This window comes from Anastrepha ludens, chromosome 6 (assembly GCF_028408465.1).
Source record: "Anastrepha ludens isolate Willacy chromosome 6, idAnaLude1.1, whole genome shotgun sequence".
In the NCBI taxonomy this organism is placed as follows: Eukaryota; Metazoa; Arthropoda; class Insecta; order Diptera; family Tephritidae; genus Anastrepha; species Anastrepha ludens.
The window spans coordinates 73,749,181-73,775,420 of NC_071502.1; the positions used below are offsets into that span (position 1 = coordinate 73,749,181).

The 26,240-nt window shown below is 36.7% G+C and overlaps 4 protein-coding genes across 11 annotated transcripts in view; 2 read left to right on the forward strand and 2 right to left on the reverse strand.

Annotated features, from left to right (window-relative positions):
• Nucleotides 1–2,891: 2,891 nt before the first annotated feature.
• On the reverse strand, nucleotides 2,892–7,513 carry LOC128866347 (ubiquinone biosynthesis protein COQ9, mitochondrial). Of its 2 annotated transcripts, none has more exons than XM_054106990.1 (4): nucleotides 7,371–7,513; nucleotides 4,131–4,858; nucleotides 3,768–3,977; nucleotides 2,892–3,699 (listed from the first exon to the last, which is right to left on the reverse strand). In XM_054106990.1, exons 1-4 carry the CDS (start codon nucleotides 7,483–7,485, stop codon nucleotides 3,661–3,663), a joined length of 1,092 nt encoding a protein of 363 aa, XP_053962965.1. In that variant the 5' UTR covers nucleotides 7,486–7,513; the 3' UTR covers nucleotides 2,892–3,660. The 2 variants fall into 2 exon arrangements, with proteins under 2 accessions (XP_053962965.1, XP_053962966.1); XM_054106991.1 differs by lacking the exon at nucleotides 7,371–7,513 and adding an exon at nucleotides 4,917–4,999.
• LOC128866346 (glomulin) lies at nucleotides 5,114–7,240 on the reverse strand. Its single transcript, XM_054106989.1, has one exon. The coding sequence runs from the start codon at nucleotides 7,037–7,039 to the stop codon at nucleotides 5,132–5,134; it is 1,908 nt and encodes a 635-aa protein (XP_053962964.1). The 5' UTR covers nucleotides 7,040–7,240; the 3' UTR covers nucleotides 5,114–5,131.
• Nucleotides 7,514–10,019: 2,506 nt separating the features above from the next.
• Nucleotides 10,020–26,240, forward strand: part of LOC128868100 (F-actin-uncapping protein LRRC16A) — a 157,771-nt gene continuing 141,550 nt past the window's right edge. Inside the window, exons 1-2 of one of the 7 annotated variants that reach the window (XM_054109841.1) lie at nucleotides 10,020–10,315; nucleotides 10,453–10,970. In XM_054109841.1, coding sequence (XP_053965816.1) covers nucleotides 10,934–10,970 — 37 coding nt within the window. In that variant the 5' untranslated portion in view covers nucleotides 10,020–10,315; nucleotides 10,453–10,933. Of the gene's footprint in view, nucleotides 10,971–26,240 lie in introns of all 7 variants that reach the window. The other 6 variants (XM_054109842.1, XM_054109843.1, XM_054109844.1 and 3 more) reach the window with 6 other exon arrangements.
• On the forward strand, nucleotides 22,277–23,467 carry LOC128868101 (aquaporin-2). The gene is made up of 2 exons (XM_054109848.1): nucleotides 22,277–22,871; nucleotides 22,953–23,467. The coding sequence occupies exons 1-2, from the start codon at nucleotides 22,368–22,370 to the stop codon at nucleotides 23,139–23,141; spliced, it is 693 nt and encodes a 230-aa protein (XP_053965823.1). The 5' UTR covers nucleotides 22,277–22,367; the 3' UTR covers nucleotides 23,142–23,467.

The following is a 26,240-nucleotide window of genomic DNA, read 5'->3' on the forward strand; positions in this document are numbered from 1 at the left end:
CAATTAAAATTTGATAATAATAAGTGTACAAAACTAAGGTTATCTGTGTATGTACCTGTATGTACGTAATACATATGTATGTATAAGCATATGATTTTTTGCATACTCCCAATATGCAACAAAAAAAAGCCAAAAAACAAAACAATAGGCTGATAAAAAAATTGAATAGCTACTCAAATGCATTTTGACTGTGAATTTTAAACTTAAAATTAAAAAAATAGATATTTTAATGTATCCGTAATTTTATTAAAAATATAAACTGTGAGCAAAACAAACAATTATAAAAAATTGCTTTTTAATTCAATCTAAGTGTATAGAAATAGATATAGGTATGTAGCTGTTGCACATCATATAAGAAAATAGTAGGTTAAAACTAATTTTAAAACTTTGATTTATTGTTATTTAAATAGAAAAAATTGCATTTTTTAATGCATTCATAAATATTATATATGGATCTGTGACAAGACAAGTTTACCCAAATTTACATTCACAATCGAAAAATACTTCTTTAGGCATCGAAACTTAGCTGCGTGTGCACTTGACATATCAGCCAGAAGTATGTTCTGCGCAAGAATGATAGAATACACGATTACGCCCCCCAATTTTCCGTGCTGCGAATAAACAAACAAAAAGACAAGGAAAAGTAAACGGAAGCAAGTGGGAACTGCCAAACACAAGAAATTATGCACAAATGTCCACATGAATATATAGTATGAACATTCGTGTTGACGAAGTTGTGTTCTAAAAGGTGTCCTGAAAAAAAAATAAAAATAAAAAATGGGAACTATTATAAAAGGTGATTTTTTAAGAGCTATAGGAAAGATTTTCAAAAAAACACATGTAAAATTCAGAAAAACGCATGAAATTTTATTTAAATCGATAGTACAGTCCATATAATTTAATGTTTGAATATTATTTCATGCAAATGTTGACCGCGACTGCCCTACAAATGGTCCATCCGCTTAGTCCAATTTTGGCATACTCTTTCCAATGTTTCGGCCGGTATCTCACATATAAATGCTTTAATGTTGTCTTCCAATGCGTTATAAGGGCCAAGGTGGATTTATTAAGGTGACAGCATTTACCCAGCTGAATTTTTCGCCGTAGGTATGGCTTACGTCAAAATGGTATGCTTTGTTTGTATGTATTGGTATGTTTACATTTGCTTGCTGATTTTGACGTGATGCTTGGACCAAACGGAACAACAAATACATGTAGGGTTTTACTTATATGTGTTTGCTGTCACCTGTAATAAATTCACCTTGATAAGGGCCAACGTCTCACTCCCACAACAAATCCGACACCGAATTTGCGCTCCTAAGTTTTTCTTGCCTTGTCTCGTTAATCGCATCTCTTGAACGGCAGTGATGTCAGCCTTTACTCTCACGAGGACATCAACCAGCCGGGCAGAAGCACCTTCCCCATTAAGGGACCGGAAATTCCAGACTTTCGAAGACTCGACCGAAGACAGACCACAATCACTTTCCTGTTGATATTGGTACCATAATTTGGGGTACGGCAAACAAGAATTTCAACGCTTTCAACCCGGACTGCAGAGACCCCCAAAATTGTAACGTTTTTTGTATATTTAAAATAAATTCACCGGAAAAAAGTTATGATGAATTAATAAATGAAAAAAAGTTTGGCAGCCGAAAGAAATTTAAAGATTGGCAGTGCTCTCAAAATTGTATGAAATTGTTTGAAAGCTACTGGAGTGGCATATAAAATGTGAATATGAGTACAGTAGGTTCTGTTTTTATGCGGCTTTTTTTTATGCGGTTTTGAAATAGTGCGGTTTTTTTTTAAATTACAAAATGCATGTCGACCTATCGGGAATTGTACATATAAACAAGATTCTAAACCAGCTAAGCAAAAACTCATCACAGATTACATCAGAAATGCTAACCCTACAAGTATAGAAGATATATAAAGATGTAATTTTCAAAGATACAATATTTTGTTTATGCGATTTTATTTAATTATTTCAGATTCATGCGGTCTATGGAACGTATCTATAGTAATAATATGGGACTAGTGCCCTTTTTTATGCGATTATTTCAGATTTATGCGGTTTTAGCATTTGAAACGTATCTATAGTTTTACTATAGAACTAGTAGCTTTTTTTATGCTATTTTTTTTTTATGCTGTTTCTTGCGGAACGTATCTACCGCATAAAAACAGAACCTACTGTACTAGGAAAAAACAACAGATTGGGCTTGTTCAAAGCACGTAATAAAAGCGGCAATACTGCTGCATTGATGACAATTAGCAACACTGTTGCAATTGCTTAACTGATACTTTTCTGATGTCCGGCAAACAAAAAATGTTTGATGTCGATTTATTTGTATTCGCGCGCAACATTTGCCAAATTTTTGACAATCCGAACGTGATGCTTTTGACAATGTTGCCAAAATTTTACATCGAACGTGATACTTTCACAAATCATGCGACACTGCGGTTGTGATTGAAGCTCGAACGAGCCCATTGCTTTGAGCATTGAGAGCCATTGTGTGACGAAATTCTTTAGGCCGACAATTTGCGTCACCTGATCAGATAAGTCTATTATTAAGCTTTTTTAAACATATGCTGGAAATAAAGATCTAATTTCGATAAATTAATATATTTGGACATTTATGAAAAGATATACATACATACATATAATATATCTCTACATATTTATGTTTATCATGTATTTTATGTATGTATATATGATATAGCATTCTCGTCATCCTGGTTTGAAAAGCTGATCATAAAATGTAAATGAATAATATTCTGATTGCTCTTACCAGAAATTTATTGTTTACAGTTCCATCATCTTTCTGAAATGGCTATCAGCATTATCTACAAGTGAATGTGGAATGTTATGTGTTGTTGTAAAATAACTTCATATGTCCTTTCTTGTAGCTTTACTTTTATTGTTTATAGAATACCATTCGGTATCAATACGAATAATTACATTGAAATAAGTATTTCGACAACAACACACTCTAGCCATACATATGTACATCATAATTCCACTTCAAGCACTTTAGTTCACTTGTAGTCCGTCAGTTGCATTTATCATCTTTCTCCTTATATGTACATGTAATACTCGTATATGCAGGTAGTGGTTCAGCAGTTACGAATCTCAAATTAGTACGTAAATATTAAGCATTTTAAACTGCTTAACTTCAAGTGCATTTAATTTACACATTTTAGGTGGGTAAATGTTCACTTTGTTTTGGCGTGGTCGGTGCAAGTGCAAATATTTATGGTACAATAACAACTATACATGTTATACAGCAAACGCACGACACAGGGTGTGCGAAATCATTTCCAAGTCATCAAAACAATCATACATACAAGTAATATAAATTATTAAAAATTGCAATATATCTAAATAATTTGGTTGTAGCTCAATACGTACAAGTATAAGTTAATTATGTGACTACTAAATTGTTTACTTAAACGCTAAGTAATTAAAGAAAATTCGTTTCGCATTAATGAACAAAACAGTTTATCACTGGTTTTATGACTTTGATGTTAACCAAAATTAAAAAAAATTAATAAACAATTTCTTTAACAAATAAATTATATGGCTATTTCTATTCACTTTGCCTCTATTGAATTTCTGAATTTTCGTCGGCCTGACAGTTGTATTTGAATGATCGCGCCCATTCTTTACCTGCGCGTGTAGTCGATGCCCAATATATTTCGTGCCTGGCGAAACAAATAATACGATTATCACATTCGTAAATATATAGTTTATAACTAGTTTGTATACTCACTGTTATAAAAGCTGAATTGAAAGAACGTGTAAAATTGTGCGTCATTCCCTCTGTTTGTGAAAGCATTAATTGTACTTGTACTGCTTCGTCCATGCGATTCTTTAAGAACTCCCAAGTTTTAGCATGACCCGCCGAGCTGTCCTGCAGCATAAATAGCTCCGTCATTTTCATAATTGTCGCCAGACCAATGCGACGTGTGTACCAGCCAAACTGTATAAATATAGAACAAGTTTAATTAGTTTAATTTCTCATGAATAATATTTATACATATGATGGGAAAAAGAAAAGACGCAAAGTAAGTATACTTGCATTTTATTTAAAACAGAAAGGAATTATTTTTAAGCAATTTCAAAATTTACTCACATCTACGGACCGATCGCCAGCATAGTAGCATATATCATCGACCAGCGTCAAAACCTGAGCTAACGATGTGGGAGCATTTTGTGGCATCGCTATCAACGCTAAAGCCTGTGACCATTGCACCTTGTATGGAATTATCATTTCAAGGCGAATGCGCACAGCACGTACTAAAAACTTCAATGGGTCGTCAACAGTCAAACTGCCATCCTGTGTTTCCTCCTGCAAAAGCCGTACCACATCATCGTTGCACTTGCCATAGAAATAGGATACGAGCGCATAACCACCATCGGGGAACATGCCATGCACAACGCTGGGGAAACCAACATCTTCGGCGCCCTTCGCAATGGCAATACGCGTCCAACCTTCTGTGGGCACATGCGACAATGCTGCTTCTAGAATTTGTGTGCGTATTGCATCGATTTTTGCACGTTTAGCTGCATCCTGGTCTTGTGCCTGCTCATCAGCTGTTTTCTGTTCATATTCACGCTCTCTTTGCTCCTCGCGTTCACGAAACTTGTCTATGGTTTCTAAGCTACCCGAATCAGTTGTATATGCACATTTGAAGTGTGTTTGAAATTGCGTCGGCGTGGGCGTGGTGTAAGATAGGTGTGTTGGAGTACTGAGTAGCGACCTGTAGGTATTACTCTGACTGAACTCTGAATAAGCACGGCACCGCTGCATAAGCACCTGGGAAGCATGAGCGCTGCAGGCGAGTAGAGAACTGTGAGCACCTGTAGTGGGAAGGAAATTGTGAATCGATTGCTGATTTTAAATGTCATTGCTTTATACCAATATGTATATTGTACATTTTAGGAATTTGAAAACCAGCTGAAGTTCCCAACATGTAATTTACATTGACAACCCGAACAGTGAAAATTATGTATCGCATTCAATGCTAATTTCATTAGGAAAGAATAACGAGTTAAAACACAGTAGTTATAAAAATTTTCGAAATTAATTTTTTTTATTTGCTTTAAAATAAATAAGACGCACAAATAACTTTGTTACATTGAAGTGCTTTTCGACAGTTTACTCGAGCTTTCCACACACTCGACTGCGCGCCCTAACAAACTCCGCATCAGATCAAACGTACACAGATTCTGATTGAGTATTTCAATTTTACGTTGACGGTTCACTTCCAAATTAATATTTCCGCTTTCAGTTGTTGCATTCGCTATATTTATATCTAGCATCTCCAAATTTTTACGCTGTTTTGCTTCTTCTTTAGCACCCAACCCATATTCTACTCGCTTCAACTCTGCCTTATAGTGCGCTACAGATATCTCCAATCCTTTGCGCAATGGCTCAAGAAATTGTTTCTCTATTTCGGGCATGAAGTCCCACAGTCCAGTACGATTTTGGTGATCTTTCATGGCAAAGAATCGTAAAGCATTAAGTGAAGAAATCACACTGTCGGAATTTTCAATTAGGTCGGTTTTTGCACCATGAGGCAGACGACAAATATATTGCAGGATTATAGTACGAAAATCTTGACCAGAAAATGTCGATGGTAAGTCGGTGGCTACTGAAGTAACTAAAGCCTTGCCCACAAGGTCTTTATACATTATAGCCAAATAACCAGATATGCCATTGTGAGTCACAGTGCGCAGCAAATTTTTTAGCACCAAATATTTGCCTTCTTCATCAAATTGTAAAATATATTGTCGCAACAGTTTAATTCCTATCTGTCTTAGATCATTTTGTGAGGAATAACCAACAATATTGCAGAGAATATTACAAAAATTTTTGTGTACTTCCAACTCCAATGAAACTGCAGATATCTTGGTTTGTAACAAGTTATCCAATAAACGTTTTACCAATAAAAGAGCGCGATAATGTAGCGGTGACTCCTCATGTGCCAACAACTCGTTCGCGTAGTAAATACCGGTTTCAAATATGTAAATTGGCAAGTAAATTTTGGGCACAGAAGCCAAACTGATTTCCTCCACAAACAGCATATAGAAATAAATTGCCAAGGACTCTAAAGGCAGTTTTTCTTCTATTAGAAATATATTGTTAGAGCTCATTTCATGTACCCCCTTATCAGCATCTAAGCGACGACACCAGCGCACACGGTACTCACCTACGGAAAGAAGTCGCAGGGGATCTACTAAACAACGCGTTGCGCCTTTGGTTAGTTTTCGTGCGCATTGTATTGTGTATATGTTGGTTTTACGTTCGTCGGATGACAAATCTAACAACGCTAGTGGCTTTCCAAGCATTTGAATTAGAAAGCAACACAAAACATTGCGCCTGTTTATACTGGTATCAAAAAATATTTCATTGGTAGTACACTGCTGCAACAAAACATCTCTCAGTAGTGGTTCGTAGAATAGATCCACAGTAATAAAGTGCATTAACAATTTTTCAATTTCTTCATTTTGTTCGAGTAGGCGTTCCTGTTTTCGATCATAGCCTTCTTTAAGATATTTCGGTAGCGGCAATCCTTCTATCCGGGTACGTATAGAATTCAAACACCATTCGAGCGCACGCGGTTTCTTATTACCCATTCGCAATAAAACTACTTGCAGTGCACGTAAAGCGGATGTGAAAACATACTCCGATTTCTGTTCTTCAACAATATCAAGAAGTTCTAACAGCAATTCTTCCGTGGGTGCATGCGCGGCAATTAAACACAATAGCTCTTCAGCACATGTATACAAAGGAGGTTGTTCATCGTGTATTTGAGTTGTAAGATAAGATACGCAAACATCATGATACAGCTCCATGCCCACGGTTTGGAGGCAACTTATATTACGCGTGGCTTCAGGTTCGCTAGTGAATAACAATGCAACACCCTCATATTGATTTTCTTTAATAAGTTGCTTTATAAGCTCGACCAAATTTGTGTTAAACTCTACCGGCGACGGTATATTGTGTGGCAACTGCGGCTGCTCCAACATATGCTCCATGTCTACTCGCTTGCCTGTTTTATCAGTGTTTATCTTCAATAACTTTTTAATTTTAAATTACTCGTCTCGAAAATGGCTTTAGTTTTTAATACAATGAATTTAATAGATCCTTTTTTAAATTGTTTTTGTTTATTAGACATTAAAACTCGGAATAAGAAATTTTATTTATCAGCACAGCTGAGCGCAGACTGTTCTCAGTGATATTGACAGCATTTGTCATTGCACGTTATGTCAACGTTGTGAAATTTTTTTATCTGAAAATGATTTTTTCTCACAAGCTACCGCTTTAATACACTTTTATTTGGCTTTTACAGAATAATTCATTACTTACTTAAAGGCAGCAACATTCTTTGCAAACGCACCGTTCTGTTGAATGCACTTAAATTTACCATTTCTTCTAATTTACTGTAAGAGTTGCTCGCAAAACCCAAACGCGCAAAAAACATTCCTCTCCAAGATCTCCTTTTCAATTGTTTCGACAGAGCGTTGCCAGATAGAGGAGTGACGAATATTAGTTTTGTTTAATAATGGTTGAGCTGTGGCTTTTTCTTTTTTTAATGAATTTCTCATTTCTTACAACATATTTGTAAATGGTTTCCTGGAAATATCCTCAGAAATAAATCTATTTAACAACTATTCGGTCAAATTTAATAATTAGTCGTGTACATTTATCTTCTATACAGATGTCGGTTTGATATATAAAAGGCTTTGGACTAGCTGCAGAACTAGTTGGTTTATTTAATGTTTGATCTGTAAATTCTTCGTAATACAAGTTAATAGTTTTCACAAACGACTCTATATACTCACATCTTGTGTTTTGGATTTAATCACCAGTTGCATAGTTGTTTGCAAACATCCAAAATATGTTATATTCGCATCAAAGGTTTTTGTAATTGCGCCCCTCGCCAGGCGATCAAAAACCCTTAAGTATATTAGTGTCATGAAAAAACGTCTCATAACGAACCATCTACCATGATGGTTTATATCCCAATTGTAGAACAGCATTAAGGGCTGTGGAGGAGCTCGTCCAAATATCTAACAAAGGATGTACACGCCAACTTTATACACATATATAATAACACACTTAGCCCTGCTTTCTTCGGGCTATGATTCAGGCATTTGGGTTCACACTTTTTTGAAAAAGCTACGGATAGAGCAGTTTTCAATATCACACACCTGGTGAATTACATCAGTAGCTTGAAGCGGTTAATACAAATTTAAATACTCAGAGTTAGTCATCATCCCCCAATCCAAAACCCTTTGTTCCTTTTTTTGGGCCCCTCTCGTGAGCTGCCATTTATTCCAATTTAGTAATGCGTTCACATATAAGTAGATGTTCTACTTTTCGTGCTTAACTCCCAATGCGTAATTAAAAAGCGAGATTTCCCATACAAAATTTATCTCCCAAAATCTGAGATTATAAAATAATCCTATATAATAACGATACTTTTTGACATACAACTCTGTGTTATCGATAATTATTATTACGAATGTAAGGAGAAACATCAAAATAAAAACTAAATGAAATGGATGCCGGCAAAGAAAACAAGTCTGTGAAAAGAATTCTAGTAAAATGTTTGATAAATATTATTATTTATGGATTCATTTTACAGAAAAAAAACGTGTGTCCGTTTTGTCCTCTTATTTCTTATCAAATGTAATATGGAATTTACCATGCGCCTTGCTCCCACAATTTTTTTTAAATCTCAGGAAACGTCGTTTATAGATTTCCTCCAATTATTATTAGCAGCCAATTGCGCAATTAAATGACCTACATATTTCTTCTTGTTGTGTTTTCTTCATATAGTTGATAATAATTAAACAAATCAATAAAACCGAAATACTCCACCAAAATAATTTCTAAGAGAACAAACCTTTCACTACAGTATTGACAGCTGATTGTCAATTTTGCAGGCAATCTGCCATATGTGAACGGGTAGATTAATTTTGTGGATTTAATAGAATTTAATGCATATGTGACCGTACTTTAACCTACCTCAATTCCACGAAGATTACGTGATTTTCCTCAGTCTATTGCGCACGTAAAAGTCCATCCTAATGCCATTAGTTAACGTTAATATACCATGAATCGAATTTTTCTATAGCTGTTGTTGGAAAAAACTCTATAATACGTTCACATATATAAGCAGATGATCTAATTTTTCGCGGTTAACTCAAAATCAGTAATTAAAAAGCGCGATTTCCCATACAAAATTTCCCTCCCAAAATCTGAGACTATAAAATAATCCTAGATAATAATCATACTTTTAGACATACTACCCTGTGATTTCTGCGTTATCGATAATCATTATTACGAATGTGAAGAGAAACATCAAAATAAAAACTAAATGAAATGGACGCCGGGAAAGAAAACAGATTTGTAGACATAAATCTAGTTAATGTTTGTTAAATATTATTAATTATGCATTCATATTACAGAAAAAACCGTGTGTCCACAAACGTTTTGTCCTCTTATTACTTATTATAAAATGTAATATCCAATTTCGCAACCTCAGTAAACGTCGTATACCGATTTCCGCCAACTGTTTATTATTAGCAGCCAATTGCGCCATTAAATGAGCTATTCTTTCTCCTTGTATTTGATTCATATCGTGAATAATAATTAAAGAAACCAAAAACACCGAAATATTCCACCAAAATAGTTTCTGTGAAAAACAACCTGTCAAAGCAGTATTGACAGCTGATTGTCAATTTTGCAGGTAATCTGCCATATGTGAACGGGTAGATTAAATTTGTTTATTTATAGGTGATTAATGCATATGAGAACGTATTATTAATTAAATTGATTTTAAAAATATTTTAAACTTTGGTTTATTATCAAGCGATTTGGCATTACCTTCGATTTACTTATTGATAACTTTGGTATGAAAGCGAAAATGAATACATGCCTGATATACCCGGTATCAATACATTTCTCTGTTGGCCGTTTTCGTTTAAAACTCCAACACCAATGGGCCGAGTAGTGCTTAAGCTGATTCTCGAGAAATATTATGTTTTCATCACTATCTCCTTTCGGTTGCAGTTTTTGATAATACGGGAAAAAGTGATAAAAGTGAAATGTTTTTGGGCAATTAAAGTATAATTTTGAATGAAAGTGGAACCAATGCAGCTGAAAAAGGTTGTGCCGGAAGAAATCTGTTAATTTGGATGTGAAAAATCGTGATAAAAGTGCTAAATAGGGAATTTTGCCAACCGGAGGGTGGATTTTCACATCTCTACTTTTCTCTTTGATTGCTTAGGCTTTTTTGTTTGAAAGTTCGTTGATTGAGTTTTTTGTGTGAAAAAGTTAAGGGAAAAGGCAAAACGCATATAAAGTGATTTGAAAAATGTTAAATGTGTTAACTCAAATAATTAATTTAATAATCTTAATATTCCTCGATAAAATTTTATAGAGAAAGTAGTTGTTGGCAAAATGTGTAATGAAAGGATTCGTGGCATTTATAAGTGAATCATACGCGGTGCTGCTAAAGAAAAAAGTGAAATAAATCTAATAAAAATAATTAAAATAATCAACGAATAGGGAATTAAAATTACAAATTCAGTCAGTTTCCGCCGCAGATGCGTTCGTGCAGTTCATTAGAAGTTTGAAAGTTGGAAACATAAAGCGGCTGCACAAAAGAAAACGGCTGCCGGGGAAAAACGTCCACTCGAAGGCACAATATCTGGTAGTGGAAGGGCGCAGAAAGCCACTAGCCTGACTAGCAACTGCTGCTACGTGAATGATATCGCCAACAACGACAAGCCCTTCTCGCTGCCGCTCTGCCACCTACTCTTTAAGTATCCGGTAAATCCTGTTTTCCTGGAGTGCATTGCTGCGCTCCAGTTGCGCTCCACTTGACTTTCGCCGCAAAAATTCTGCACAAATTGGGTAAAATGTCGACGCGTTCCCAGTTGACGAAGGATTTAAACGGTAAGTAAGCCTTTAACTTGGTGCATACTTATTTATTCTGCGTGTATGAAACAATTTATGTTGTTAATTCAAAACATCCAAATTACTCACTTTTCTTGAGACTGCCTAATGCGAGTGTGGGTGTGTTCGTGAAAACTTTTTGTGTATGCTGCGCTCCCCCTTCCGCTCATGTGCTCCCAATAAAAATATCGTCGTGTACTGTGCATCGGGCGTCTATGCCCTTTCGTTTTTGGTGTGTCCTCCGCACATATTCGTGTTTCGTTTCCTCTGCTTCCCTGCACACATCCCCATCCAGATTTCATAATCTATAGAGCTAAATTTACTCACATCCTTAAAGCATTTTTATTTGTATACTTTTCTTTTCGTTTTAAACTGCACTTCATTTTCTTTATGCTTTGTGCTTCTGTTTCTTTCTTGATTTGTAAGATTATTTGTAATTTATTTCCATCTGCGTTTGTTCTCATGCCTTTCCTGGGCAATCAAATTTCCATAAATCAAATAAAAAGCTCATCAAAACACGGAAGTATCCCCGATAAGTGGACTGAGAAAAATTAAGATTTCTTGTTGAATTACCAATTTCGAAATCGACAAAACAGCAAAAAATTAGATAAATTGAAAGGGATACTTATTAATTAACAAGTTTTATTTGCGTGACGTATTTTAACTAGTATTTGGCCATTGTTTTCACGCTACCCTCATAATTTTCAGACGTGGATTATTGGCACTAGTGGCAGGAAAAATTCTTAAATAATTTAATCCATTACGTGTAATAAATCCAATACGACATTTTAAATTTTCACATCATGTGATCTACGTTTTCGTAATTCAAGAAGCACTGTTCATAAATTATTAAAATTTATTTCTTAAATCAGTATTCTGTAAAAAGTGTTTGTGGAGCGCTACGCCACTTATGCGCTTTTCGGTGGTAATGATCGCTTTGGCTCAGTGGTTTTTAGGGTGAGCAAAGTTACAGTATTTCCATACAGTTAAACTTAGCAGCACCCATAAAATGCACTGATTGGCAGATATAGCGTCAATCACACCAATTTTTGTCAGCATAAAGATTTCTCATATCGTATCGTAGGACTGACAAATGTGGAAATAAGCAAAACGTAGTAACTGAATAAACATTCTTTGAAAATGTTTGGGGAATGCTAATCTAATCTAAATCGAATCTAATAGCGGTCGCCCCTCGGCAGGCAATGGCAAACCTCCGAGTGCATTTCTGCCATGAAAAAGCTCCTCATAAAAATATCTGCCGTTCGGAGTCGGCTTGAATCTGTAGGTCCCTCCGTTTGTTGAACAACATTAAGACGCACGCCGCAAATAGGAGGAATGGCTCGGCCAAACACCCAAAAGGGGTGTACGCGCCAATTATATATACTACATATACAGGGTTTGATTGAAAAGTAAAGAGCCTTATTTTTTGTAAGCAGTTTTATTAAACCTTTTGGCTTATACAACTAGTACTCTTCAAAATAGGACCCTTGAGCGTCAATACACCGCTGGTAGCTGTCCTTCCACTGCAGGAAACATTTTTGAAACTCATCCGCCGGTATCGCGTTCAATTCGTCTGTCATCGATCGCCTCGATGGAGTCGAAACGCCTCCCCTTCAGCTTTCTTTTCAGGTGCGGGAACAAGAAGAAATCCGGAGGGGACAGGTCTGGGCTGTAGCGAGGGTGGTGAAGCACCGGAACCCCCATCTTGGCCAATGCAGAGGTGCAGAGGAAGGCGGTGTGCGCCGGCGCATTGTCGTGATAAAGGGTCCAATTGTTGACGAGGTCGGGCCGAACCCGGGCGACGCGGTTTTTCAGCCGAAGGAGCACTTCTTTGTAAAATTCCGCGTTTACAGTGCTTCCTGGAGGCACAAACTCCTTGTGGACGAAGCCTCGAGAGTCGAAAAAGATGATCAGCATGGTTTTGACCTTGGATTTCGACATCCTTCCGGCCTTCCTTGAACGACTTGTGCCACCGTTTTACCGGGGCACTGGACAGAGATTGGTCCCCGTAAGCCTCCTTGAGAAGCCCAATGGTTTCGGTACTCGTTTTGTTTAGCTTTACGCAAAATTCGATCGAGTAACGTTGCTCCAACGATCGCTGCATTTTCGCCACTGCAAAATCCTAACACACTTTTAAAACAGCTTTCACGCGCGGAGCGATGTTGACTGCACCGCTGTTGTTAGCGAACTGGGACCGGTTTAAAGTGGAAGGGGAAGGTCCAACGATCATTTTCCCCCACGAGCCGATTCGTTTGATCGCTTGGCAGACGCTCCGGGCGGGAAGGCTCATTACTTTTCAATAAAACCCTGTATATAACTTAAACTTTTGAAATTAATAACTTATCCTTTACATACATACATACATATCCAAATTGACTGCGACTAAGTATTACAACAATTTATCTGTAATACTTATTTCCTTCCTCCTTTGTACCAATCACATTAAATCAAAATCACAAACATAATTATCGTTCTCAGCATGTAATTTGAATCTTAATTTCCATAGGTAAACGTAATAATTCTGAATTAAAGATGTACATTTGCACATACATATATTTTTTAAAATGAAAGCATTTGCTTTTGAAGCTATGCCGACTAACGCAGTGACATCGAAAAAAATTAAACAAAAAGATCTCGTATGTTTTTTTTATTGTTAAAATTTTAAATGCCCCTACTTATACAGTTTCTCTCGGTGCATTAAATGACGGAATTGGGCAGGGTCAATAATATACTAGTGAAAAACCTATTCAAAGTGCAGTAAAAATAAAAAATAAGGAAGGCTAAATTCGGTCCGTATCGAAGTTGTATCATACAATGGCTCACAACATATTTCGTGTGCTTTAACAAAACTTTTTATAACAAAAGATAGACATCCAGGGATAATATTAAAATAACATAGTCGGTCAAAAAATTACTTATTCTGATCAAGTTTATTAAAAAGTTGAAGAAAAACTTCACTAATAAAGTTTGCAGATACACAGTTGTAACTAATATTTAGCTGCATTTCCCATTTGTCGCTGCTTCGGAATCGTCAGGCACAATTTCCCAAAATTGTTGATTGTTACTCCGTTTGGCATTCTCTCTCTCTCTTTAAGTCCCCCGCAGATTTTTTATAGAATTGAGGTCGGGAGGCTAAGCTGGCCATTCCATAACATCAATTTTATTTGCGCGAAATCACTCCTTGGTTTGCTGAGTTGTGTGTTTAGGATGATTATCCTGTTGGTTATTGGCATTTTCTCTTTGCAATAGGGCAAAATAACATTCGGGGTTCTAGGTTTAGCTGATTTTCGGGGCCAGGTGAACGTCTATCATATTGTCGTGAACCCGTGCAGCCCTTTACTTTAAAGAGAATAAATATACCACAAACAAAATACAGCGTAAAACGACTTCACAGGTACCGCGTGCGACAATAACCTCCTATTCCCGTGCCCCATTACAGATAGTCATTAATTAACCCTTTATCTCGATACAGCTTGTTTCTTGGGCCTATCATTAGATGGGATGGACGATGACGACCGGTGATTTCACCGCGCTTAGCAGGAATTGGGATTATTATTATTATTATTAGAAGGCCATTACGCACTGCGACCAGAGCTGATCGATTGTGAAAGGCCTATTTTGTAACCCTAGAGTTTTAGGCTTTTTAAAAATTTTAGCACAATTTTGGGTTTGTTGTTCCAAAGATTGCATGGAGATACTACGATACCACCAAGGTGGTGAAGTCTCTGTCTGCCCAACGCAGGACATTCACAAAGCACATGTTCTGAGCTTTCTATGTCCATTTCGCAAAAGCGGCAGACATTGGTCTCGGATAGACCAATATTATTTAGATGGTACCTCAGGCTGCAGTGACCTGTAAGGTATTCTGTTAAAAGACGCAGATCTCCTCTGTTTAGTGAGGGAAGTTTGTCAGATATTCCTTTGTTGGGACTTATGTAGGAATAGTTTGGCTTGACGCTGACCGGCACAGTTTAGCCAGTGTGCGGCAAGTTTTCTTTCTTCCCATTTCCTAAGGAATTCATTAATGTGGCCTTTTGTCAGTGCACAGAAAGGCTCAGGACCAGTAAGTTGCATATTTGCTCCTTGTTTTGCAAGGTCATCAGCCATTTCATTTCCCTCATGTCCTTCATGTCCCGGAATCCAGCATAGTGTTACTATGTTGAGATTTCCTAACGTGTTTAGAAGGTTTAGGCAATCATTTACCAATTTAGAGGTGATAGTTGTTGATAGAAGGGCTTTTAGAGCCGCTTGGCTATCTGAAACTATTATATGTAGATGTGAGCACCTCTCATTTTCCTGCTAAGGCATTCTCTCACACATATTTCAATGGAATGTATTTCTGCCTGGAATATTGTTGGGTAGGATCCCATCGGAATCGTTTTTTTTGAATTTGGGCCCCTTGATTCCTGCCCCTGTTCTACCATTTTCCAATTTGGACCCATCAGTAAACCATAGCTGGGAGCCAGGTTTGAAAGTGATAGAGTTAGTTCTCCAGTCTGTTCGTTCATTAATTATAACTTGGAAGTTCCTGAATTGGGATACTGCTACAACTACAACAACCAAACTACCTGGGACAAAGAGTAATAGGTCTATCAAGATTCATTGAATTACACTGTGCAACAAATTCAGGTTAGCAAAAATTAGGTCCATTCTGAGAGTGGCGGGTGAAAATAGAGGCGAAATTAGAAGACCCGTATCGCGCCGTTTTTTTATGTTAGTTCGAATTTTTTTTAATCGGCCTTCGAAGTTCGAAATCGGAGCAAAATTGTTTATATGTTTTTTTGGCTATAACTCGTCGACTAATTGATATTTTTTCAATCTGTAAAAGCCAAATTATTGCTAGAGACCTGTGCAACAATTACAATTTTTGAAAAAATTGATTTCGAAAATTTTTGTGGTACTTATGAAACAATATAATGAAAATCGGCATTTGACTGCAAACTTCGAAGGCCGATTAAAAAAAAATTCGAATGAATTTGTTCCACAGTGTTATTTGACTTTTTTACATTCAGTTTCATGTTCGGAAAATGAATTTTTAGTAAAAATAAACAAAATAAACTATGAAAAGAAGCTATTTTTCTTGTTGCGGTTACACTGTGCAACTCTCAGAATGGACCTAATTTTTGCTAACCTGAATTTGTTCCACAGTGATATATACATATATATGAGTATAGAGATCCTTAAGTATGATATAAGAGAATTAGAAAAAATATACCAAGTATACGTACACATCATACATATGGAATTAAATCCGAGCAAATAAGCAGGTAGTGAGGAAATGTAGCAAGGGCCGTCTAACAGAAAGAGGTATAACAAATTAAATATGTATATGTATATGTATATATGAACGTGTGAATATGGGCGAATCACTCATGCATAAAAGTGTAAATCCCTACCGGAATGCATGCGCATCTGTATGTTATACGAATAAAAGTATGCATATAGAACATTTGTACATACATAGACCGAAATGTGGACAAATGCAGCTATATGGTATACGAAAACAGGTTGTTGACATGTAATATACATACATACAAAAAAAATAAAAATGTTGAGAAGGAAAATACACAACCAACGACAAAGTTAATACTGTTGGAACTGTTGCGAATGCTGCCCAGGAGTCGCCCTTTGTTGATACTTACTATATACAGTGGCTCACAGCTTATTTCGTGTGCCCGTTTATCAAAATAAAAAAGTTTAATATTTTTGTATAAACTTTATTTAGAAAAAAAACTTAAACGTACATTCAAAGATAAATTATTTCTTGTTATAAACATACATAAATAAACTTAAATTATTTCTTCTTAAGTAATATATTTACAGCAAAATCAAAATTATAAGTAAATCCACGTCACACCCTATTTCGTGTGCTTAACCAAACTAGAAAAAACATGATTTTTTTTTAAATTTATTAAGGTTTTACTAATCTAATATTTTGTAGGGTAGCCTTTTTGTTTTAATACAGCTTTTAACCGGGATTGCATGGAGCTAACAAGTTTTCCAGTGTATTCAGGAGATATTTTCTCCCACTCCACTTGCAATGCTGTTTTTAGATCTTGTTTGTAGCTTATGTTATGTTTTCTAATTGTTTGATCCAGAATATTCCATAAATTCTCTATTACATTGAGATCAGGTGATTCTGCTGGCGTTTTTACAACATGAGGGCAATTCCATATAAGCCACCGTTGCACTAATTCCGACTTATGCTTCGGATCATTGTCCTGATAGAACCTGAACCTGTCCCGAATGCCTAATTTTTCAGCACTTTGTAGTAAATTATTTTTTAATAAATTCAAATAAACTGTTTTATCCATAATTTCGACGATAAAAACCAAGTTTCCGACACCAGCTGTTGACATGCAGCCCCAAACCATTACATGGCCCCCATCGTGTTTTACTGTTTCTTCGGGTCCAGCTCCGCGTTGGGCTTACGCCAAACGAAAGACTTTCCATTGGAACCAAAGAGGTTTAATTTGCTTTCGTCGGCGAAAATAACGTCATTCCAAAATGTTTGGACTTTATTAACATGGTTTTCGGCAAACTCCACCCTTAATCTTCTGTTACGCTCATTAACAAACGGTTTGTTTCGAGCTGTACGGCCATGGAATTCAGCTTTGCGCAGAATTCTTCTTATTGTTTCAGGATTACATGACTTACCAAGTACTTTTTCAACCTCTTTTGTCAAAGCTGGCGCACTAATTCGTGGGTCTTTTTTAATTTTTCTTAATATCCACCTTTCATCAGCTTCTGTAAAAATTTTGTTTGGAGCTTGGCGGCCTTTGTCAACCATTTTTTTTTCACGAGAAAAGCGTTGAATAATGTACTGTACTGTGGAAGTACTTAAATTTACAATTTCAGCAATTTTTTTCTGCGACTTTCCATTTTTGTAATGCGTAATCACTAATTCGCGCCTTTCAATCGACGTACGACGACCCATCACGGTATTTTTAAATTAAGCTGGACAACCGACTACTTTCAATGTGTAAACTAAATAAGGATATAATCCAATATACTATGCAAAACAAATTTCCTATAATTGCTAACCGGTTTACTGGCGCCGATAACGGTAAAAGTGAACACACGAAATAAGCTGTGACGTCAATTTACCTAGTATTCTGTTTTTGTTGTAAATATTCTACTAAAGCCGAAAAAATTTGAATGCATTTATACATGTTTGTAATTAGAAATAATTTATCTTTGATTGTGCATTTAAATTTTTTTTAAAGTAAATCAAATAAAAATAATTTTACAATTCTTTAGTTTAACATACACCCACACGAAATAAGCTGTGATCCACTGTACATATGTATATGTATTGTATGTATGTATGTTGTGAGTACAATATGACTAATTGTGCGAATAACGTTTGTGGTTTAGAACGCGAAAAAATACCGCCAGAGTTTTAGGAAGCACATGGAGGAGAGTTTCATTCATCAGCGAATCTAAGCTAGTTACTAAAAAAATTATGGAATACCTTAATTTAGTGATTTCCTAACTTCTCTGTCTTCATTTTCATACTTCTTTGTGCCTATATGTAGCTTTCCTAACTTTTTTAGAAGCCTTGCTTATGTTTTCAACTCAGTTTCTGCGAAAATAAATTCATCATTAACTTTGCTAAGCGTTTAATTGAATTTTGTAACCCAAATACGCATGCTGACCGGAACATCCGCATGCCTAGGTGCAAAAAATACATAATTCATTTATCGCCAATTGCTGCAAACCTTGTTGCAAGCACCAAGCGTCTAGTCGTCACACTTCGTGGGCGAGCAATGTACTGGTTTCGTAATTGTTTGCATAATTGCAGGATGTGACGAGATGAAAATTTTTCACACCAATTTGTGTCTCTACCTGGCCGTATTGACTATCTGCCTGCTTGCAGAATATTGTTATCCTAGGTTAAGGAAACTAAAACCATCTGCATTTCCGGCACAAATATTTATCCTTAAGTGATCTATGCAATTGCGGGTTTTGTGAGCCACTTCCTCTCTTCTTTGTTGAAATTATGTTTATGTAGTCTTGGATTTCTTTTTCTCTTATTTGCACGAAAAAGTATTCTTGCTTCCGCTCAGCCGGTCTTCAGTGAATATTTCCACAATAATTTGTTGTTGTGTATCATTTCGATTTACAATTGTGGTATGTTTGTGTTAAAAGATAAAAACTGAATACGGAGTGGTTTCAAAAAATAAGGGGAATTTTCATTTTTCTCAAAAAATATTTATTTATTTATCAATTTCTACTTTATCTCCTTCAAAGCAGTTCTTCTCAGATATAATACCTACACTTGTGCCAGCGTTTTTTCCAATCCTCGAAGCAGTTCTGGTATGGTACTTTTTGGTAAGTTTTTATGGATTTATCTCCTCAACCGTCGCAAAACTCCGTCCTTTCATGGGTCTCTTCAATCTTGGCGAACAGGAAAAAATCGCAGGGGGCAAATCTGGTGAATACGGTGGCTGGGTTATGATAACGGTGTTGTTTTTGGCCAATAATCTCTCACAAGTAAAGATAAGTGAGCAGGTGCAATATCATGATGCAAAAGCCATGAACTTTTTTTCACAATTCCGGGCGTTTTTTCCGTATTGCTTCACGCAAACTGTGCATAACTTCAAGGTAATACTCCTTATTTACCGTACGACCTTGTGGTAAGAACTCCTGATGCATTACGCCATGGTAATCAAGGCAAACAGTGAGTAAAACCTTGACATTTGATCGAACTTGGCGTGCTTTTTTTGGTTTTGGCTCTCCTCCACTCTTCCATTGGGACGATTGAGCTTTGGCTTCGGTGTCATAACCATATACAATACATACCAATGATACGTCACCAGTTATGGCCCTTTTAAGCAAATCTGAATTATGGTTGACGTCATTCAACAATTGCTGAGCGACGTTGTTTTTTGTCAAAATTCATCAATTTTGGGAACGAACTTCGCTGCCACACGCTACATGCCCGAAATTTCCGAAAAGATTGCATGGTATGAGCCAACCGATATGCCGACATCCTCAGCAACTTCTCTAATTGTGATTCACCGCTTCTCCATAACAATTTTCTTCACTTTCTCAACATTTTCATCGGTTGTTGCTGTGCTGAGGTGCCCAGAGGGAGCGTCGTTATTCACATCTTCTCGATCTTCTATGAAAAGCTTGCACTCGAAGTGCAACCAATTAAAAAGGCCATTTAGTCTGAAAAATTTTTCAATTGAAAGTAAAAAATGTGTAAATAATACAAAATTAAGAATCAATTTACTTTTGCTCGATATGACCAACTTTTACCTTGACTATGGCCTTCAGACGGTCCAGAAACGAATCGCAAGCTGCCCGAATGTGGCTTGCAGGTATTTTGGCCCCCTCGCGGACAATGGCTTTTTTCAGCGCCTCGAGACTTTTTTTTCGTCGGGACAGAGTAGCAAGTGCAGACTTCAGACACAAGTAAATCCATTGTACTGCACTCGGATTCCCTTTTTAATTTTCTTTAAATCTACTCGACCTCCAAAGAAATCTGAGTAGATCTTGTGTTGCCAAGGAGCCAAGGTGGTCGCTTCTTAACACATCAGAGCCAAAGACCTCAGATACACATTCCCATGGCAGCCGGTTCTACGTTACCGGAATGACTCGGGGTTTTCCCGACCGAGGGCTGCCGCCCCAGTAAACTAGCCCTGTTTAGTGTACCGTATCCCTCCCCCAATCTTTCGTCAAAGGAGCAATCCCTAGCAGCACGTTTGCTCCGAATACTTCTCTTCAGGGCTGGCGTCGAACCCAACCCTGGACCAGAGGTATTTTACTGCTGCATCTGCCACAAACGGCTCCACCCGAACTCCACCTCGGTTAGGTGTAACAAGTGCAACGGGTGGTGCCATCTTAAGACCTGTTCAGGCCTTAAGAATCATAGGGAGTGGTCCACAAGGTATGTGGCCACGTGTTGCTCCCGCCATCAGGCGCCCCCTGCCTCAACGGCGTTACTGCCCTCAGTGCCGGCATTTCAAACTACCGTCACCAACAACACCTCAACGGTAAGGAGCCCCCTTGAGCAACACAACTCCCCCAACGAGCCACAATCCTCCTGCTCCTACCCCAGTGCGGGGACAAACCAGCAGCTCTTGGTCCCCCGCACAGTCTGCTCCGTGTGTTAGACCAGAGTGCCTCGGAACCTGACAACAGTCCAATGCAATTCTTGCCCCCCGCTGCAGAGCTCTGCACCCGCAACCGCCCTCTGCGGCGCGGCCGTCTGCCAACGTCAGGCCACAACAACTCTTGTGGAACGCACAGCAGGACCAACATTTTGACAAGAAATATTGAGCCTTCCCCATTTCGCAGGCGATCTAAAATTTCAATTTTGGTTTCCAAAGAAATTGCTTTACGTTTTAGTTTTGCATTTGACATTTTCTTTTAGGGGTACATAAAATAAAAATAACTGAGTAAATATAAAATATTTTTTGGCTTACCTTTTATCTTAAAGAGTTAAATTTAATGTAACGTTGGAAAAATAAATTTGCCAATAAAAAAATCTTTACCAAACATGTTTGATTGCATTGATAATTCACAAAATATTAACACATTTCAATTGCTCTGACCAGTAAATTTGCTTGTATGCACAAAAAGGGAATCCCCTAAAATTTGTGATATGAACATTTTTGCGAAAATTAAATTTGACAGAAAAAAAATTAAGCACAAAAAATTTTAAATCGTGCTAAATGGAATAAAATCGTGAAAAAAATTAAAAATATTTTATTTTCACACCGTGTTATATCCAAACCCGTGTAAAGAAAGACCGTGTAAAAATAGAATTCGGTGTATACCATACATATATAATTTAGATAGAGTTCAATTCCAACAAGGCATTGCTCCTTGTCACAAATCAGCGACTGCGATGCGTTGGTTTAGATACAATAACATTGTTTTGCTGGGTTGGCCAGCACGGTTTCCAGAGCTATACCCCATAGTGGACATGTGGGCTATTTTAAAACTTAAGATAAATCATGACCAAAGGATTGCTGCCTTATCAAAGCAAAAGGTGGACTACCAAATATTAAAGTTTTTATCACTAATTCCTTTTATTTGTACTGATTTATTAATAGAAGACCATTACTTTACTTTCTTAAATGAAAAATTCAGTAATTAATGGGGTGCGTAATACTTTCTGTAATAATCGTAATCGTTCAGCAACTTTTCATTTCCCATAAAGAAATCGACATAAATTTTTTGCTTTTCCTTTGCTGTTAAAAATTTAATTGACACTAAAATTTTTCTAAACAAATTAAATTCTCGTTTCAAAAACTAAACAATAAATTGAAGAAAAAAAGTTTCAGTCTCAATTAAAATCGCGATTTTCTTGCACCTGTATAATTCGTAATAATCGAAAAATAATAAAACAAAAATAAAAAAGGAAATTAAAAACTAGTAATTATGGCTATTAAATTTATGATACTGATGCGCTACCTAGGCGAATTCTGTGCTACAGCACTTTTGGTTTCGCTAAGTTGTCTGGGCTGTGCGGATGGTAGCGAAATGCCAAAATTGCAATATGGACTTGTCGTCATGATAATAATACATTGTTTCGGCTTCGTTTCTGGTGGGCATGCGAATCCGTGCATCACCCTCGCCTGTTATATGATGCGATACATTTCGCTGCAAATGGCTTTAATTTACATGGTCGCACAATTTCTTGGTGCTCTGACTGGTTTCTTTCTACTGACCGCCATGCTGCCCCCAGATTCTATTAATAATGATTTGTGTCTGGTGAAACCTAATGGTAACTTGTCGTGGGATCAAACTTTTGTCATAGAGTTAGTTTTGACTACAACATTAATCTTCGGTTGGTGCGCTCTTTGGGATGCGCGGAATTCATCTTATTTAGACTCGGTTTCACTGCGTATTGGATTCCTAGTGGCGGCCTGCTCGCTAGCTGGTGTAAGTAGTGTGCCAATAATTATTCGATATATATATTGCATACATAGGTAATTCTTTTATTTTTCGGCTACTGGCCTGCAGGGTCAATGGACTGGCGCTTCTATGAATCCGGCAATCGTCCTAGTGCCGGCAGCTTACCATCAGAAATTCGATGATACTCTAACCTTCATGGCTAGTCAATATTCGGCAGGAATTTTCGGACCCGTACTGTGGAAACTATTATTTTCGAAACGTAGCTTTTTTAATAGTACGGGTAGTAAACCCTGTTAGTCCATCCGTAATTGTAAATCCTTACGCTGGTACTATTAACTAAAGTAACGCGTGTGCAGATTTTGAGATAAATTAATTTTTTGAGATAGTCTTAAATTGTTGGTGAACTTTTATAAACTTTTTTACATTTTTTAATGTCATTTTGGCTGCATGATAAATAACTAATGAAAAAATAAATTACTTAATAAAAGATATTTGAATTGTTATTGGTAGTTGAGTAATGCATATATAGGGTGGGCCATGTAAAATTTGCTTTTTGAATCGGCTATAAAAAAAACTAATCAATATTTTTTCAAACTTTTTTTTTTATTTTGAAGATTGAACATTGTCATTTATGAATGAAAAATAATATCGTTCAAATGACTGCCACGACTGGCTTTACAGTAGGCCATTCGATCAACCCAATTTTTAAGCACATTTTCGATTGTTTGGGCGCCAATTTCATGAATGGCAACTTCGATTTCGTGTTTTAAAGCATCAATCGTCTCTGGATGGTCCGCATAGTATTTGTCCTTAACGGCTCCCCACAAAAAATAGTCCAACGGGCTTTAATCACAGCTCCGAGGCGGCCAATTGATATCGGAATTCAAAAACGGTAGCCAAAAGTTCGAGTGTAACTTTGGCAGTGTGACAAGTTGCACCGTCCTGTTGAAACCAAATGTCGTCCATGTCATCCTCTGCAATTTTTGGAAACAAAAACTCGTTGAGCATGTCACGGTAACGCTCACCATTTACTGTAACCGCGGAAGAAGAAGAAGACTCACCACTTTGGAAATAGGTTTTCAATATTTTCCAATTTTGTTCAAGCGTATAGCGTCCCATTTCGTAAATGTCAAATCTTTAAGTAAATTATGAACACATTTGGCATGTCATTTGTGTTACCATTCTCAAAAAAATAGGTGATTCAAAAAGCAAACGCTATATGGCCCACCTGTATTTGCTACCCGTGTAAATCAATGCAATAAAATTATGTTTATTCATAAGAACGTTTTTCCACATGGACATATATTCATTTGTTACTTTACATACGTTGCTTGGTTTCTTGTCACTATCCCTTTTCTTTGTTGGGCAATCTTTTCCTATGTGGCCAAACTCATTGCAGTTGAAACATTTTCTGCCTTTACTTTTACTTTCACAATGCACAGACAAGTGCCCTTTGTTGCCACAGTTAAAACATGTCACCTCTTTTTTAACATAATATGTCTTTTGGATTTTTCCACCTACTGCAATTTTGTTTTCATTGTGTTTTGTATTATCAAACGCAGCTCTGATATTATCCGATCGTTCACGTATTTTTTCGTAGCATTTCAGTTTATCTTTAAACTTTTTCAAATCTCTTGCATTGTACAGAATAGACTTATTTACACTTAGGTCGTTTATACTATCAATGAAATATTGCATCAAAGCTTTATTCTCTACACCACCCCGTATTGCTAATTCTTTCATTCGTAACAAATATTCTTGTACACTCTTTTTATCCTTTATTTTGTCTCCGACATTAGTTTATGTATTTGGGCACTGTTAACGTCGGATTGAAATTCTGTTAATAATGCGACTTTTAACGAATTCCAACATGTAATACCGCGCTAACTCATAATAAACATTTTTGCAAGTCCTTTAAGCGAACGTTTTGCAAAGATAAAAATTTGCAATTCATCCCACCCCATAACACACGCCATTTCTTCAAATTCCTGAATCCAAACCTCAATAGGAAATTCATCGTTGCCAGTGAAAGATCTAATAGATCTAATAAAACTCAATACAAATCTGTGTGCAGTTGTATTTTCACCCGTTCTAAGCATTGTTGTTGAATTTGCTATGTTATTTTTACTCGTCGTCGTTTGTATGTTCGTTGCTGTTGTATACATGTTATTAACAGCCATATCGTCGTTTATTTCGGCACACTCCGTTGCCTATATTACTGCTGCCTTCGCGCCCGTCGTCTTCTTGATCGTCTTCTGTCACAAAAACAGCATCAACCAACAAATTACCTTTGCGCAAATTTGCGAATATCTGCGCAGCTAAATCACTCGTATTATGTTGCAAGTGTAATATACTGCATATTACCACTAAATCATTACTTGATAGGTTTTCGGCTATGTATTCGATTTTTTATTGTATTTTTCGCCGTCTGTCTTAAAATCGAAACCTTCAAACTCTCGTCGCCGCCACTTTTGAATATAGTATGTATGTATTTGTGTAGCAGCACAGCTTTCTGCTTACACTCGTTCTTCAGCGCGTCTCGAATCTTTCGAACTTTACGCGACATACCGACAACTTCTAAAATTTTAGTTTGTTTACGGCTTTTGATTTCAATTTTCCCTCGCTTGATTTACTGGCAGCAACTGATAGTTTGAATGAACCGGACGCACTTTTTCTTTGGTTTGAATTAATTTTCCACTTGTAACAGCCGATTTCCAATAACGTTTAATGAATGGTGCCAATTTTTGGGCATCACACGCGTGCGTGTACAAGTTTGTTCATTAATGTTTTGGTTGAGTTCACAATTAAAAACGAATATTCTTAGGTTGAGCCCCATATGTAGTGATGTACATCTGCGATGTATCACTAATTGTTTTATTTAGAAATTATGAAAGTAAAAATGTAAGTACAAGACAAAATTTAGTTTGTATTCTTTAGAAAAAAAAACTGATTGATGCACCACTCGTAGTTTTCGTTCGGCCGCCGAAATACAACTTCCCTTTTGCTCTTCCTGTTCACCAACAGTGATACCAGACCTCTTCCCACATTAATATACATACCTTTGTAGAGCAGAAAGAGATCTATCCAATGAATACTTATCTTTTGCCAAACAGCAACAAATCGTTGTAAAATAAATGAAAATATAAAAATGCAATTAACCTATTCCCTAACCCAATAAACAAAACAAAGGTAAAAATGGCAAGTGACAAATGATAAGGCCCGAGAAATGTCATGTGGAGAAAACATGTAAAATCACGCCTAATCAAAGCATAAAATTAACTTACAGGCGCTGAAAAATATTTCAGACCGATGTGTTGGCAACCATGTACATATGCGCATCTTTTATCGAGTACTCGTACGATGCCGCCGGAACGGTAATTTTTACACTATAATATA